The sequence below is a fragment of the Leopardus geoffroyi genome, chromosome E1 (assembly GCF_018350155.1).
Source record: "Leopardus geoffroyi isolate Oge1 chromosome E1, O.geoffroyi_Oge1_pat1.0, whole genome shotgun sequence".
NCBI lineage: Eukaryota > Metazoa > Chordata > Mammalia > Carnivora > Felidae > Leopardus > Leopardus geoffroyi.
In genome coordinates, this window is record NC_059330.1 from 2,752,347 (window position 1) to 2,767,197 (window position 14,851).

At 58.4% G+C, this 14,851-nt stretch overlaps 1 protein-coding gene, 1 long non-coding RNA gene and 6 other non-coding genes across 11 annotated transcripts; 4 read left to right on the forward strand and 4 right to left on the reverse strand.

Annotated features, from left to right (window-relative positions):
* Window positions 1-289: 289 nt before the first annotated feature.
* Window positions 290-362, forward strand: TRNAK-UUU. The gene has a single exon. It is a non-coding gene; the product is annotated as a tRNA-Lys (tRNA).
* A 580-nt stretch (window positions 363-942) lies between these two features.
* On the forward strand, window positions 943-1,014 carry TRNAQ-CUG. The gene has a single exon. It is a non-coding gene; the product is annotated as a tRNA-Gln (tRNA).
* A 445-nt stretch (window positions 1,015-1,459) lies between these two features.
* On the reverse strand, window positions 1,460-1,541 carry TRNAL-UAG. The gene has a single exon. It is a non-coding gene; the product is annotated as a tRNA-Leu (tRNA).
* Window positions 1,542-1,710: 169 nt separating this feature from the next.
* On the reverse strand, window positions 1,711-2,715 carry LOC123604349. The gene is made up of 2 exons (XR_006715297.1): window positions 2,022-2,715; window positions 1,711-1,919 (listed from the first exon to the last, which is right to left on the reverse strand). It is a non-coding gene; the product is annotated as an uncharacterized LOC123604349 (long non-coding RNA).
* On the forward strand, window positions 2,055-2,141 carry TRNAR-UCU. The gene is given in 2 exon segments: window positions 2,055-2,091; window positions 2,106-2,141. It is a non-coding gene; the product is annotated as a tRNA-Arg (tRNA).
* An 8-nt stretch (window positions 2,716-2,723) lies between the features above and the next one.
* HES7 (hes family bHLH transcription factor 7) lies at window positions 2,724-7,736 on the reverse strand. 4 transcript variants are annotated; one of them, XM_045490303.1, is made up of 6 exons: window positions 6,747-7,736; window positions 6,271-6,337; window positions 5,893-6,018; window positions 4,175-4,270; window positions 3,497-3,584; window positions 2,724-3,184 (listed from the first exon to the last, which is right to left on the reverse strand). In XM_045490303.1, the coding sequence occupies exons 4-6, from the start codon at window positions 4,268-4,270 to the stop codon at window positions 2,727-2,729; spliced, it is 642 nt and encodes a 213-aa protein (XP_045346259.1). In that variant the 5' UTR covers window positions 5,893-6,018; window positions 6,271-6,337; window positions 6,747-7,736; the 3' UTR covers window positions 2,724-2,726. The 4 variants fall into 4 exon arrangements, with proteins under 4 accessions (XP_045346259.1, XP_045346260.1, XP_045346261.1 ...); XM_045490304.1 differs by lacking the exon at window positions 5,893-6,018; XM_045490305.1 differs by lacking the exons at window positions 6,271-6,337; window positions 6,747-7,736 and having other exon boundaries at window positions 5,893-6,264.
* Window positions 6,993-7,063, forward strand: TRNAG-GCC. The gene has a single exon. It is a non-coding gene; the product is annotated as a tRNA-Gly (tRNA).
* Window positions 7,737-14,337: 6,601 nt separating the features above from the next.
* TRNAS-CGA lies at window positions 14,338-14,419 on the reverse strand. The gene has a single exon. It is a non-coding gene; the product is annotated as a tRNA-Ser (tRNA).
* Between the last annotated feature and the right edge of the window lie 432 nt (window positions 14,420-14,851).

A 14,851-nucleotide genomic window follows, 5' to 3' on the forward strand; every position in this document is an offset into this window, starting at 1 on the left:
AGCGATCCGCCTGGGAGGCCCGCAGCCGGCAGCGGCCCCGCGCGGCCAGAGCCGGTACTGCAGCGGCCCCGCCTCCGCGGCCCTTTCCCCGCAGCGGCCAGACACCAGCCGGTGCTGTGCCAGACGAAGGACGGGAAAGCGCTGGCAGCAGCCGCGGGGCCCCTTCGGCTCCCTCCCGGTGGGCGCCAGAGCCGCTGCGCACGTGCGTGCAACTACCTACCGCCTCTGGGAGCCTGGACTTCCGCAGACGCACAGCTCATATAAGTAGCAGAGCAGCTCTCTAGGAAGAGCCCGGATAGCTCAGTCGGTAGAGCATCAGACTTTTAATCTGAGGGTCCAGGGTTCAAGTCCCTGTTCGGGCGTCTCGCTTTTTCTTTCTTTTCCTTCCCCCCCGTAGGAACCTACAGCTCTTTTTAAATACAACTAATCTCTGTATTCCTTTAAAACAAAACGAAGGAAAAAAAAGGGTAACGAAAATGCTGTGACATGACTTTAAAAATGAAATGAGAGTAACCCCGTCGGGATTTTACTTTTCAGAAAGTAGAACGAACGATAGATAGACAGTGGAGGGAAAGCAGACATGTTTTATGCGAATTTAAGTTTTCCAGTCAGCCACATTGGAAAGTAAAAAGAACCGGGCGAAATTAATTTTCACAACACATTTTATTTAACCCATTGAAATCTTATCATTTTAACACCTACTCGATATTTTAAAATTGTTAATGAAATTTTAACGATGTTCTTTTCAGTACGTACTATGTCTTGTAACTACGGTGCGTAGTTTTTCCTTCACAGCACGTGTCCATTCACAGTTCAGGTGCTCCAAGGCGGGGGTCCACCGCCTCCAGCAGGTATTTGTGTTTCCGTTTTCTGTGAATGGCAGAGACGCAAAATGAGAATATCAGTAATATGTACCCTCTCAAAGAAGGCCGAGCGCGAGTGGGTTCCATGGTGTAATGGTTAGCACTCTGGACTCTGAATCCAGCGATCCGAGTTCAAATCTCGGTGGAACCTTAGGTTTTGTACCACCGGAGTGCTGTTATATTTATGAGCTTGGGGCAGGAGCCTCATTCGTCACCTGAGAGGGTCTGAAAAGCCAGCGAGGATGCTGTCCTTTGTTTTTAAAAACAGACCAGGTAGTCGGAGCCTCCAGCACACCGTCAGAACATACAGCCGTCGCTTGAATGTATAGTAAGTTGCGCTAGTCTTGGGAGCTACTGGTATTTGAGGACACGTTTAGGCACAGATCAGCTATGAGGAACTTGAGGTTGCTTCCGCAGGTCCCATCAGGTCTTGGCTGACACAACCCGAGGCGGTCTGGAATACCAGAGAGTGGAAGGCGGTGGTGGCTTGGCTGCAAGGAGTCCTCGTAAAAACAAGGGGGGCGTCCCACCGGGGCGGCGGGGGGCGGTCAGGACTTCTACATGGGGGTACACAGGCCACCAGAAAAACTCCATCTTGGCAGCGGTGGGATTCGAACCCACGCCTCCGAAGAGACTGGAGCCTAAATCCAGCGCCTTAGACCGCTCGGCCACGCTACCTGCGTGGAAGATAGTCCTCCCTGTAGTCCTCCTAAGAGACTAGAAGGAGACCCCGGGCTCGGGATGGTTGTATTAGATCGGCCGGCCGGCCGGCCCTCTTGGGAGATCGCGGACCGAGAAGCAGTGGACGGCGAAACGGCCCGGCCGGAGGAAATAAGAGACACACCGATGTTTTACAACGACACAAGTTTATTTTCCTGGATGGGGCCGCATCTGGGAGTGGGGTGCGTCTGGGCCGGGAGCATCCCCCAAGCGGGCAGCCGCAGCTCTGTGCTCGCTCACATTCGGTTGCTCTCTGTCCCCGTTTCTTCCACCCGTGCGCGTCCGCACTCCCACCTGGCTCACGTGCTTTTGTCCCGCTACTTCTCCCAGGCAGGCCTGCGAGGTCGCAACCGGGCGCTCCTGGCATGCCCCGCCCAGAGCCCTCACACCCCTCTCCCTCCCCGCCCCCCCCCCACCCCCCCACCCCCATGCTAGTACCCGTAAGCCGTCAGACGCCGCCGCCCGCCAGGTGGCTCTGTGGCGCAATGGATAGCGCATTGGACTTCTAGTGACGAAAGAGCGATTCAAAGGTTGTGGGTTCGAATCCCACCAGAGTCGATTTTATTTCACGTTTTTTTTGTTCCCCCCCTCCCCTCTCTCTCCGACTTTTTCTTAAAGGCTCCCATCCCCTTCTCCCCCTACCCTATTTCAGTGTTTTCCACCTGGTTTCAAGCTCCAACCTCAGTCTCCGCTCTGCTCTCTTCTTTACTTACCTGTCTGCCCCGGGGCTTGGGCCATGGAGAGCAAGACTGGGGGGAGGGGCGGGAAACAGAAGGAAAGGGAGACAGAAGTGGGCGTGGACGCCGAGATAAAGGCAGGCCCCTGGCTCGGGGACACACGGGGATTGAATAACCACTTTATTCCATGCACTAAGGACTCGGGAAGGGGCTGGGTCTGGGCCGGGGGCAGAGAGGGTACAATCCTAGTCGCAAAGGGGGCAGGGAAAAGGGACAGAAACCGGGGAAATATATATTTATATAGATACTCTAATATAGACCACATCTCACCCGCGCGCTGCGCCCGCGCGCCCCGCCGCCCTCCCCAACACCTGCTCGCCCCGACGCCCGGGTCCCTCTGCTGCCCTCGGGCTGGAGTCTCTACCTCACCCCCAGCCCCCACCCCCACCCCCACCCCCCGCAAAGCTCAGGGCCAAGGTCTCCAGAAGGCGGGCGGCGGGGGCGGCGGGGCCTTGGGCGCCCCGTCTTGTCTGTGCGGCGGCGGCGGCGGCGGCGGCGGCAGCAGTCCGGTGAGGGGCGCCGGCGCGCCGGGATCCCCGGCGCGGGGGGAACAGGGGGACGGGGACCAGGCGCAGCGCGGGCTAAGGGGGCCCTGGTGCACTGGGGGGCGCTGGTGCAGCGCGGGGCCGGGCACCGGGGCGGCGGGGTCCAGCGGTGGGCGCGGCGCCTGGGGCCTCGGATCTACCGGCTCCAGTCGGGGCGGCTTGGGGCGCAGGTAGACGTGCAGCGCGGAGAAGAGCTGGGCGCGGGCGGCCGGGCTGGCGTCGTGCGCGAAGGCCGCCAGGCGGAGCAGGCACTCGCGGAAGCCGGACAGGTAGCAGCTGGCGAGCGCCTCGGCGTCCTGGGCTGGGGACCGGGGAACCCCTGGAGCCGCGGCCGGCGGGAGGACGGGCGGGCAGGGCAGGGACCCAGCAAGGGCGAGGGAAGGGGCGGGGCGCAGAGATAACCGAAGCCCGACAGACGCACAGAGACAGAGACCCAGAAGGACGGACAGAGGGAGAAAATGAGGGAGACACAGAGACAGACACGCGCGGGTGTTATTAACCTCGCCTCGGAGCAGAGCCTACCGCTCCCCAAGCCCACCGTCCATCGCAGGGTCCGCCCCAGCTACCCCGGCCCCGGGCCTCCGTGAATCCCCCCTCCCGCCCTCCGCTGCCCCACCCCCCCGCGCTGTACCCGGGGGCTCCACCCGGCTCCGCTCCCTCAAGTAGCCCACGGCGAACTCCAGTATCTCTGCTTTCTCCAGCTTCGGGTTGCGGAGGTTCTACAGACGGGAGGGGGAGGGCGCAAAGACAGAAAGGGGTGGGGAGAGAGGGGGAAGTGGCAGGGGGAAGAAGGGAGGGGGGAATGCGGGAGCTGGGGGTGCCCCCGATCGCGTTTGCGCGCCGCTCACGGAGCGCGCGACCGACCGAATGCGGAGTGGAGATGACGAGGAACGGCCCTGGGAAACCTCGAGCCTGGAGCGTCCAACCCGAGGGGGTGAAGCCCACCCAGAGTTGAGGAGCGGATTGTGAACAGCAAACCCCAGGGACTGAAATTAACCACCCTGCAGGCCGTTGGAGCGGGTGCGGGGAAAGAGGAGGGAGCATTCACAGACCCCAGAGGTGGAAGACTGACCCACCCTGGGAGTGAAATTTACAGAGCCGGGTGTGAAACTTACAGACCCCAGGGGTGGCCATGAAGAGCACGTTCTGAGAGCGAGAGGGGGTCTGGGATGGGACTCCAAAGGCGGGGCTCGGGTCGGGATGCCTTGGGGCCAGGGTCGCCAGTGCAGCACGTGTCCCCACCCCAGTAGGAAGCCCTGGGACGCGAAGACCGGATGCCTGGGGGTCTGGGGACGGCAGAAGGACTGACCTGGTCCCGGGTCTGCTCCAACAGCAGGAGCCTCAGCTCTTCCAGGCTGCGGTTGATGCGGTCCCGGCGCCGCTTCTCCACAAGCGGCTTCAGCATCTGCGACCGGCAGGAAAGGGAGAGCTGGCCGACCGGACCGAGACTCAGCGCGGCCGCGCCGGCGTTTGGGTCCCGCCGCCGGGTCGGTCCCGTGCCCACCCCTTCCCCAAGACCCCAACGAGTGCCTAGGGCCAGGCCCATCGGGTCCCTCTCCGCTCCCCCTCCCAAAGCCCCTAGGGTCAATTTCTGTAGCTCGCCTCCTCTCTCTCCCGGGTCTTCTGCATTCTCCTCTCTGTCTTGTCCTCCCTCCTCCCCTGTCTGTGTCTCTCCTCCTCCTCTTTTCTCTCTACGTCTCCGTCTCGTGCAGTGTCTCTGTCTCAGTGGAGAACTTGGGGGGGGGGGCTCTTTGCGCCCAGACACGTGGACACGTGGCCGCAAGGTGCCGGCCTCTGAGTCGGCGGCCCTGAATGTAAAAAGGGAGATACTCGGGGCTACCGCGCCTCTTCTCCCGCTAGCCCGTCTATGCAGTCGTCTTTCTCCACTGGTTCTAAAATCTTCCTCCCGAGGTCGGGCCTCTGGGGCCAATGCCTTCCCGGCCTTCTCTATAAGGCTGCACTGGGTCAGCTCTGGCTCGCGCAGCACGCGCGGAGCAAGTGCCTATCCTCCCCGCTTTTCGTTTCCACCCACCTCCCTTAGCTTGAGCCCCCCTTATTTATTCCACTCGAATTCCGGCCCCCTCCCACGCCTTGCAAGCCGCAAGGTGCCAAATCCCATCACCCAAACCCAAGACCAGTACTGCCGCCCACGCAGCCCCTGCTCTGACCCCATCCCCAATCCCCATCTTCGCCGCTTCCTTCCCAGCTCCTGGTTCCTTGGGTCCCCCGCGCGCACACCTCTCCCCTTTCCAACCCTGCGTCTCCAGCCTCTTCCCTCACCCAGGGTCTCAGGGACGCGGTCCCCTGGCCGGACCAGGGACCTCTGCTCCCTCCCCTCACCTCTCACCTTGGGGCCGTCCCTATTCTCCGCTCGATCCCGAGTGACCATCGCTCCTCCGGACCCTGGTGTGGACCGAGCCCAAGCCGGCCTTGCACCTTATATCCCGCAGCTCCTGAGTTGGGTGGGGTGGGGGTTGGAGCCGGGCCCGCCCCCTTCGGCCCCCGGATCCCCCTCCGCTAGGCCAGGAGCACCAGGCTCCCGGAAAGGGGAGGAGCGCAAGGGGGGAGGGGAAGAAATGAAACTGACCTAGGAGTGTGGGAAATGAGGGGCCAAGGCAGCATTGGCTGATTTAAGGACCCTAAGGCTGTATAATGAGGCGGGACTCCGCTGAAGGGAGAGGTTATTAGGGAGAGAGGGAGTTGAAGAGCTTTGGGGACAGGACTCTGGAATGAAGTTCCGAGTTCCCCTCCTCCACCAACCAAACGAGGCTTTCTTGGGAGCTCACTGTTCCCCCACCGACCCTGAAATAAAAGTTGGCACCCCTCAACCCTCCAGACTGGATCTTATACACCTTCACCCCAAATTCGCCTCCCGCTGGGTGGCTCTGTCCAATTCAACTGGGGCTCTGCCTGGAGGCAAAAGAGACGCGCAGTTCGATCTAAGCGAATCTTAATTCCATTCCCCCCCCCCCCCCCCACATTGCGCGCACCGGTCTAGGCTTAGGGGATCCATACTGAGATACGTACTAGAGACCCAGCGGATCCAGTGCAAAAGAGGATGTGTTACCAAGCAGCAATTACAAAGGCAGAGCGAAGTAGGAGCTGGGGAAAGGGTCATACAGACGGATGGCTGGACTGGGGAGGAAGGGGACCCTCGAAGAAAAAAAGGAAGCAAGGCTTGGAGCAGGAGGTGGAGAGACCTATCCACTTAGAAGTATTTGACTCAAAACTAATTATAGGAGATCCAGGCCTTTGTCTGCCAGGACACGGGACACAAGGAGTGCTCGTGCTCGTGCCGCTTGCTCCCCGGGGACCCCCGTGAGGATAGGGGACCAGGGACCCGACAGGTTTTGTTTTGGGTTTTTTAGGGACCAGAAAGAGATACAAAAAGGGATCAATACCCACCTCAAACCAAGAACATGACCCTCTGCAGAATGATGCGTGAACAGTCGGAGGCTTCAGGATAAAGTGTCTGAGAAGAAAAAAAGCAGAGATTTAACGGGACAACCAGACGGCCCCGGACAAGGACACGGAAAGACAAGACTGCAGACCGGTTGGAAGATAAGCTGCGCAGTCAGAGGCGGGTGAGGCCTTCCGAGCCGTCCCAGGGCCTCTCCACACGTTGTGTTGTTGGGTTTCTCCCCCCCCCCCCGCTTTCTTTCTTTCTCCCCACCCCCCTCCCTGCCCCGCAGCCTGCCCTGCCAAAGCCCGAGCCCGGAGAGACACAGACCTTGGGGAGAGTGCTCCCATTTGGGGTCAGGGCCGCCAGCACATCCCACCTCCCCCCTACCTGGGCCAAATGGGACCGCAGATGTGTGGCTCCCGGCAGCCCCCGTCGCCCCCCTCCTTGGGAACCTGCGCTCGGGCGGAGTTTTTCTCACCTGCACGCGAGGCTCGGGGCCCCGGGCTGTTCGCACCCGGGTGTGGGGCCGCCCCCCGGCCATATGGGGCCACTTTATGGCCCGGCGGCCGGATCCGGGCGGGAGGAAGGATGGCCTGGCGCTCCACCCACGTCAGCTATTCGGGCCGCTCCTTCGCTGAGCCCCTGGCCCACACCTTCTCCCGGACCGCGGTGGCCTCAACGTCTTACAAGTTCAGGTAGGGCCACCAAGGGCTAGCTGTCGCCTGCATTGGTGGTTCAGTGGTAGAATTCTCGCCTGCCACGCGGGAGGCCCGGGTTCGATTCCCGGCCAATGCACACGCTGACTTCTTTTTTTTTTTTTTTTCCCTCCCGTTGGCCCCAAATGGGGAAGAAATCTGCCTGAGAAGTTTGTCTATTTAACTCATCTTCTTTACCATAAGGTAGAGCTTGACGCTCTGGATGGAGATCCGGAGGCCGAAAGTCCTCCCACTGCCGTCCTCCCAGCCCGCGAGTCCTGCGGCCTTCCACACCCCTCCCTCCGCCCCCGGCCCCGCATCTCCGCAGGCGTCACCCTGAGAAAGGACACGCCGCTTGGATCCCTGCCCCGGGGGTCCTCCCACCCTCCGCGGGGGAGGGGCGAGGCCTTCCCGCCCTACGCGCCCTAAGTCCCGGGCCCTTCCGGCCATTGCTCTTCCTCGCCCTCTCCATTTTCTGTCCTCCCTGAACTGCGCTTTCTTTTTCTAAGTCCGTGGGTCCTGGTCTTCCTGCTATCGCGGTCTTTCTGCGCCCCCGCGGCCGCCCCGGCGTCTCTATCTCGGCATCTCTCGCGTTCCAGCCAGCTGTCTTAGCGACGACGGCCGTGCGCCCTCTCTCGGTCTCCAGCTGTCTCCGTGCGTCTCTAGCTCCGGGTCTCTCCGGCGCGCCCGGGTCTCTCATCTCTCTCGTCTCTCCGGGTCTCTGTCGCCTCCCGGCACTCTGCGCTCCCACGCTCCTGCCAGCCCCTGGGAAGCTCGCTCACACCTCCGTCCCTCCCCGCCCCGACCCCGCCACCTCCCGCCCCGCCCCTTCCCGGCCGCTTTGATCCCGCACGCGTCGGGGCCGGCGGGCGGCCGGGTGTCCCCCGCCAGCTGCCGGCGGCCACTTGTGAGCAGAGGGGAGGCGGGAGAGGGCGGGGGCGACCCTGGGCCCCGGCCTGCCGCGCTGCTGCCCGCTGGCCTCCCTCCGCGCCCCTACCCGGGCTTCCGCGGGCCCGGGTCCCTGGTTCGCGGAGTCTGGGTCTCTGTCTGGAGCTCGCCCTGCGTCTGTGTCTCCGCCTCCGGTTTCTGCCTCCTGTCTCTCTCAACCTGTTTCGGCTGCGGGTCTCGTGTCTCTGGATTGTGTCAGTGACCAGGGATGCTCTCTTCTCTACTCAGGCGCGATAGCGACTCCCAGAAGGACACTGTGCGACAATCTGGGCATCTGTACATATGTGTGCACAGCCTCTCTGTTACTCATTCAGTCGATATTTATGGAGTGCCTCGGTGTGCCAAGTATGGTTAGGGCTCTCCCGAAGCCCTACATCTTGTGGGGAGGGGAGCGTAGAAAATAAAACATCAGATGGTCATGGGCGGGGGGGGGGGGGGGGGGGGGGGGGGGGGGGGGGGGGGGGGGGGGGGGGGGGGGGGGGGGGGAGCGGGGGGGACAACCGGACATGGCAATGGCTTGAGAGTAAAGTGCTGCTTTCCTCTGGATGGTCAGAAACCAACTGGAGGAAGAGATGGTATTTAAGGCCAAGGAAGAAACAGGCGAAAGGAAACAGCAGGTGCAAAGGCTCTGAGGCAGGAATGGAATTTGCGGGTGGGCCCTCGAGAAAGAGGGCCAGGGTTCCTGGGCGGGAGGATTTGGAGTACATCAGAGGTAAAAAACGGGGAGGCAGGCATGGCGCACCACGCAGGGCTTTGCAAGCTCGGAAATGACTTTGGATTTTATTCTTGAGGGCAATGGGAGGCGAGGGAGGGTTTTCATCAGGAAAGCCATGTTCGCCGACTTCTGTTTTAAAATGACCGCTTCAGCTGCCCTGTGAAATTGGGAGCAGGGACGACATTTGGGTTGCAGGAGCGGCCTCCTAGGCCTGACGTGATGTGATGGCGGCTCGCGTGAGGTGGTGGCCGGGGCGAGACACGTGAATGGGCTCCCTCTGGAGTTTGGGCTTCAGTCACTGGGAGGTTGGTGGTGCCTTTTATGGAGATGAGAGGCACCAGGGCAGTGGGGCCGTGGGGAAAGTTTGGTCGGTTGAGATCCCCTTAGACATCAGAGCGGAAATCACAGGTAGGCCAGGGATGTAGAAAGTTGGGGGTCAGAGATAGAAGGTAAATATGGGGACAGAGGCGGGGAGAGAGGCGGCTTGGAGAGGGGCTGGAGCAAGGAGCCCTGGGGCACCCCAACAATTGCAGTCCAGGCTGAGGAGGATGAATTGGCAAAGCGCCTAGGGGGTTGGTAGCGACGAGAAGGGGGCCAGTGTCCCCTGGGACAGAATTTGGGAAAGGAGGAGCAGTGGGCGTATGACCCAGGCCCCTGGGTCAGCTCGGGTGGGTTGATGGAAGAATGGGACTGAAGGCACGCAGACCGCGGCCTTCCATCAAGCAGACCTCTCCATCCAGTTCTGCTGTGAACGGTGAGCGGAATGCGGTGTGGCCCGTAGGGGCACAGGTGCCCCGGGCTGCTCTTGGGAGGTGGAGGGGTGCAGGAGGGCAGGGGCGGGGGGGCCGGGAGACTCCAGGACCAGGTAGGAAACTCAGCCTCAGGTGGTAGGGGAGACTCCTCACCCACAGGGAGATGGGAGGAAACTAAGGGCGTGCGTCAGTTGGGGTGCAGGAAGGGTGACACGGGTTCTCCTTTCCTCCGAGAAACACGAGTCAGGCTCGCTGCTGGAAGGGAGAGGGCTCAGGAGGTTTGAGGAGAAAGAGGGTGTGATGCGGTCATTTTGGAGAGGCGGCCAAACCTCGGGGGGCCAGAATAGTAGGACTTCTAGGCAGGTGGAGAGTCGGTTGCAGATGTGGGATCAAAAGTCTCAAGTTCAGAGGCCAATTTCACCACGAGGAGAATTAAGTGCATGCTTCAGAAGCCCCCTCGCTTCCCCCCACAGGCTCCTGGAAGGGCCCTAGCGATGCATTCACCGGGCCGTATGCTTCTGGGACACCTGCGAAAGTGAGACGTTTTAACTGTAAATGGTAAAGACCTCTCTGTCTCTTCCCGCTCTGCCTGCCTCTGGCGCGTTGGAGTGGCTGCGGCCAGTTTGGGGATCCAGGTATGGGATCAGTCAGCCTGGCTACCCCGGGTGTCGGAAGGGTTTCCGGGAAGCTGCCATCATCACCTGTGTCCGTCACGGGGCTTCGTGCCATGAAGGCCCAAAGCCACGAGACACGTGCGATGGGAATGTGTCTAGTGGCTCGCGTCACTCTAAGCACGTGGATGGCAGGCGAGAAGCAAAATTTGAAAAGGAACCAGCAGCTCGTCTGTGGAGGTGTGATAGGGATGGGCCAGCAGGTCGGGAGCACACATAGAAAGCGGGGTTTCTGGACTTCGTGACCTCTGCCAGCGTTTTCAACTTGTAAGTTGCCGTGATCTCGTTTCGCTCTAAGTAACGACTTGTGTACCCACCTTTGTATTCTTTTCCTTAAAAGCCTCTCTCCAAACCGTGGGAGTCTTCAGGCTCCCCAAACTGGGGCCCAGTTGGCATGGGGCTGCACGATTTTCTGATTTTCTCCGGCCGTTGCTCCTGTGCCGATAAGGATCACGTGGCTGTGAGGCCACCCTCCAGGCGGATGCCCAGTGTTTCGGGGGGTGGGGGGTGGGGGGGGTGCGTGCGCCCCCGTGGACCTGGGTGCGTGTCCTTGCACCTGGTGTGCGTCTGGGCATCCGGGCCTCCAGCCTCTTCCTGGCCTCCCTCTCAACAGCGGGCCTCATCTGGGCTTGGGGGAGGGGAGCTCGTGTCCCACACGCGCTGGGCCCCTAGGGAGGCGGCCGGGAACTGAGACAGCGCAGCTGGTGAAGTGTCCGGGCTTCCCCTCCCCCGCTGAGACGTCTCCCCAGGCCAGGGCTCCAAGACTCAGCTCCTCCCTCTTTGTTCTTCAAAGGGGAGGCTGGCTTCCTGGGACCCCCCCTGGGTCCTGGGTAGGGGGAGTTCCTGGAGGGTTGGGTCCTGGGGGGGGGGTTGGGAGGTTGGGGGTTGGGAAGTAGGAGGACCAGGCCCCTGGGCCAAAGGAAGAATCAGGACAGAAGACCCCAAGTAATCCAAAACAAGACAGGCTCATCCTTTTGTTCCCTTAGGGGGCCAACGGTTCTTGTAGGGGAACCGGGCCGATGAACGTTGTGTAAAACCGATGTGTCCAACGGTGGTAAGTGCGGTGGAGACAAGTGAAGCAAGGGGGTAGAGAGTGGAAATTGTACTCTCAGAGAAAGATTCATTGAGAAGGTGAAATTTAAGAGGTGAGAGCAAAAGCTACTGGGACGCCTCTGGGAAGGGCGCTCCAGGCAGAGACCAGCCGGCAGGAAAGCTTTGAGGGAAAACACGCCTAACTGGTCCAAGGAGCAGAGGGCAGCCTCTGGCCGGTGACGGTAGTTCGGGAGTTGAGATCAGAGAGAGAGACGGGGCGGGGGCACTGATCGGCTAGGACCTTCTAGGCCGTTTCCCGGTTTCCCGGGAAGGACTTGGGCAGGACTCTCCCACTCCTAAAGAGATGAGAAGGCTTTGGAGGGCTTCTTCCTGCCCGCCCCCCCCCCCGCTTTTTTGTTTTGTTCTATTTCTAGCATTTTTAATTGCTATATAATGTCAAACCTCCGCAAAAGCCCATTGTTTCCGTTTGTCCCATTTGCTTTGTCATTTCTCTGCAAAGACAGCATGGATAGAAAATACTCACTTTCCAGGGTTGCTTGGGTGGCTCAGTCGGTTGAGGGTCCAGCTCCTGGCTTTGGCTCAGGTCATGATCTCATGGTCCCCGAGATCGAGCCCTGGGTGGGGCTCTGTGGCTAGCAACGTGGAGCCTGCTTGGGATTCTTTCTCTCCCTCTCTCTTTCTGCCCCTCCTCCACTCCTGCTGTTCCTCTCTTTAAACAAACAGACCTAAAAAAAAGAAAAGAAAAGAAAAGAAAAAGAAAATATTTGCTTTCTGAACCATTTGGAAGTACACTGGAGACATGAGGCCCTCTTGCCCCCAGTTACTGGGTGTGTCTTTCCCAAGAACAAGGACATTCGTAACATAACAGTACAGTTATCAGTATCAGGATATTAAAGTTAATATAATACCATTATTTAATCCCCAGTCCATATTCAAATTTCCTCAAGTGTTCCAGTGATGTCCTTAATAGCTTTTTTTGTCCTGATCCAAGATGCGGTCCAGGATCGCATGGTTGCATTTAGTTACTGTGTCTCTGCGGTCTCATTTAATCTAGAAGAATCTATCGTTAAATCTTCACAGTTGTGAAGAGACCAGCATGATTTTGGAGCTGGTCCTTCCGTTTAATTTGTCCGATGGCTCTTCACGGTTAGAATCAAGTTGTTCAGATTATGTATTTGGGGCAGGAACATCCCAGAAGCGACAGCGTGTCCTTCTGAATCACGTCAGAAGACACGTGTCAATTTGTCTCAATACCGAGAGGCTGACTTTGATCACTCAGTTGGATGGCATTGGCCACATCTGTCCACTGTAAAGTTATTAACCGCCCCCCACCCCGAATAGTAATTAATATGTACTTTGTGGGAAGACACTTTGAGACTCTTCGCTACATACAGCCCATTAAAGTTCAACCACTACTCCAGTATCCATTGATGACTTCTAACTCCAGCACTGTTTCTACGTTTATTAGTTGGGCAGTTGACTATAAAATATAAAAAGAGCTATCCCCTTCCTTCCCATTTTATTTCTTTTTCCTGTTATGAACTTTGGAGTCTCACTTGATTCAGTGAATCATGGTCCACCACAATCGTATTTTAATGCTCAGATTGTCCCAGATTTAGCCAATGGGACCTCCTTTAACTGTAACCCTGAGCCGTTGGGTCTCTTTTTAAAATAGATACCCGAGATTCTTTGAGCATTTCTTTCCTTTCCTGGGCAACAAGATGTTCCAAGATCGTCTTATAATTCCCTAACCTGGAACCAGCCTTTTTTCCTAGGAGCCCTGGTTCATTCGAGCGGAACGCGGTATTTAGTAACCAAGATCTGGACACTTGGTGTGCTCGTTGGTTCTTGTGTATCTTTCCTTCTAGGCTCTCTCAGTGGAGCAAGCTAGGAGATATATGTATATCTATATGTGGTGTATGCACACACATTTCTTTCTGGATCTACACACATTAAAAGCCATGAATTCATTTTGATATCCCATTGGAAGGCTTCAAAGAGAGGAAGGACAGAATCTGATGTATGTTTTAAAAGGATCACTAAGCCCAATGTGTTCAGAGGAAGAAGAGAAGAAGCAAGGAAATAATTTAGGGGCTATTGTAACCATCTGGATGCAAGATGTGGGGACTCGGACCAGGGTGTAGTGGTGATGTTTTGACAAGCAGTCACGTTTTTTTAAACCCGTTCTAATAAGAAATCGTGACTGATTTGATGTGGAGTGGGTGTGTGACAAAGAGAGAGCATCGGGGGTGATCCTAAGGCTTTTACTCTGACCAACTGAAGAAATGGAATTTTCCATTACTGAACTGGAAAGTGCAGGTGACGTTCATTTTGGGGAGGCCAAGAATTTGTTTGGCCAATTTATTTGTGATTCCCTATTAGATATCCAAGTGGAAACGGTAAGTAGGTAATAATATATATGCATCTGTAATTCGGGGAAGAGTTCTGGAGCCGGAGATGAACATTCTGGATGTACTAATGTGTTATTCGTTGATATTTATAAGAGTGAGTACAGATAGAGAAAAGGTTGGAAAAGCGAGCCAGTGGGAACACTCCGACATTCAAGGATCCCGAAGGTGTTGACCCACCAAAGGAGTCTGTGTAGGAGCTGTTGATGATGTAGAAGGAGTATCAGAAGAGTTAGGGTGTCCTAGAAGGCAGCGAAGAGAGCGTTTCTAAGGGGGAGAGTAAGCATCCGTGTCAGCTGGTGCCAAATAGCGATCAATGGGTTTAGCAATGCGACGGTCACTTGGTAAACTTCACAGGAGCATCTTGGAGGAATGGGGTGGGGGGAGGCACTTGATTAGAGGGGGTTCCAGAGAGAATGGGGAGACGGCATGGGGGAGAGTGGGTGTATGGTAACATGCTTTGCGGAAGAGGAGAACAGAGACGTGGAGTGGTAGATGAAGGGCCTCGTGGAGTGGGGTTGAGAGGAGGGAGACAGAAACAATCTCGGAGGAGACGGGCAGGGGCGTGGGTCAGGGAAGCGGAATACGCCGGCGGTATAGCACTGAGCAGCGTGCTTGGGCTCGGTGACGGGGAGGAACTCGGAGACGCGGTTCAGGGACACGGTCGCCAGAGCGTAAGGCCCGCGAGGGGGCGCTCGCGGGCTGGTCGCGGGTGGCTGAATCCCGAAGAATAAAGGCCGGATCCTTCCCGGGGAAGGAGGCGCTAGAAAAAACAAAGGCCTTTCTGAACCTCCGAAGGCAAGGATAGCCACTCCCAAAAGTACGCACGCTGTGAGCAGGATTCGAACCTGCGCGGGGAGACCCCATTGGATTTCGAGTCCAACGCCTTAACCACTCGGCCATCACAGCCGCGTGCGGCTTGGGTCCTGCGCCACTATAGCTGCCTATCAACGGGCCCGCCTCCCGCCGGCCCCGCCTCTCCGCCTCGAGACGTCTGTGCGCGTGCGCCTCCCCGCGGCAGTGCGGGCCTCCCCTCCTCGCCAGCCGCCGGAGGCCTGCGGAAGGGGCGGTTCTCGCGTTCTCGCTCCCTGCCCCGAGTCTCAGGACGGCCCCAACAAAATGAGGTAGAACCCGAACCCAAGCCCAGGGCGCCGTGCCCTTGAACGCATGGGATGCCCGCGCCAGCCTGGTTCCTGAAAGCGAAGTGGGGGTCGGCCTGCCGATTCACGCTAAAAGCGCGCGGGAGCGGAAGCTCGAGGTGGAAACGGCTTGGTAAGAATAAGAATCTCTGGAAAGGCGCCACAGAAAGACCCTTCGGGAAGATTGGAGAGACGCGTTGCC

Coding starts and splice junctions, on each gene's coding strand:
- HES7 (XM_045490302.1), bottom strand. CDS start 5,254: ATGGTCACTCGGGATCGAGCGGAGAATAGGGACGGCCCCAAG. Junction 4,271..5,212: donor AGAATAGGGACGGCCCCAAG/GTGAGAGGTGAG, acceptor TGCCGGTCGCAG/ATGCTGAAGCCGCTTGTGGA. Junction 3,585..4,174: donor TGGAGCAGACCCGGGACCAG/GTCAGTCCTTCT, acceptor TCCCGTCTGTAG/AACCTCCGCAACCCGAAGCT.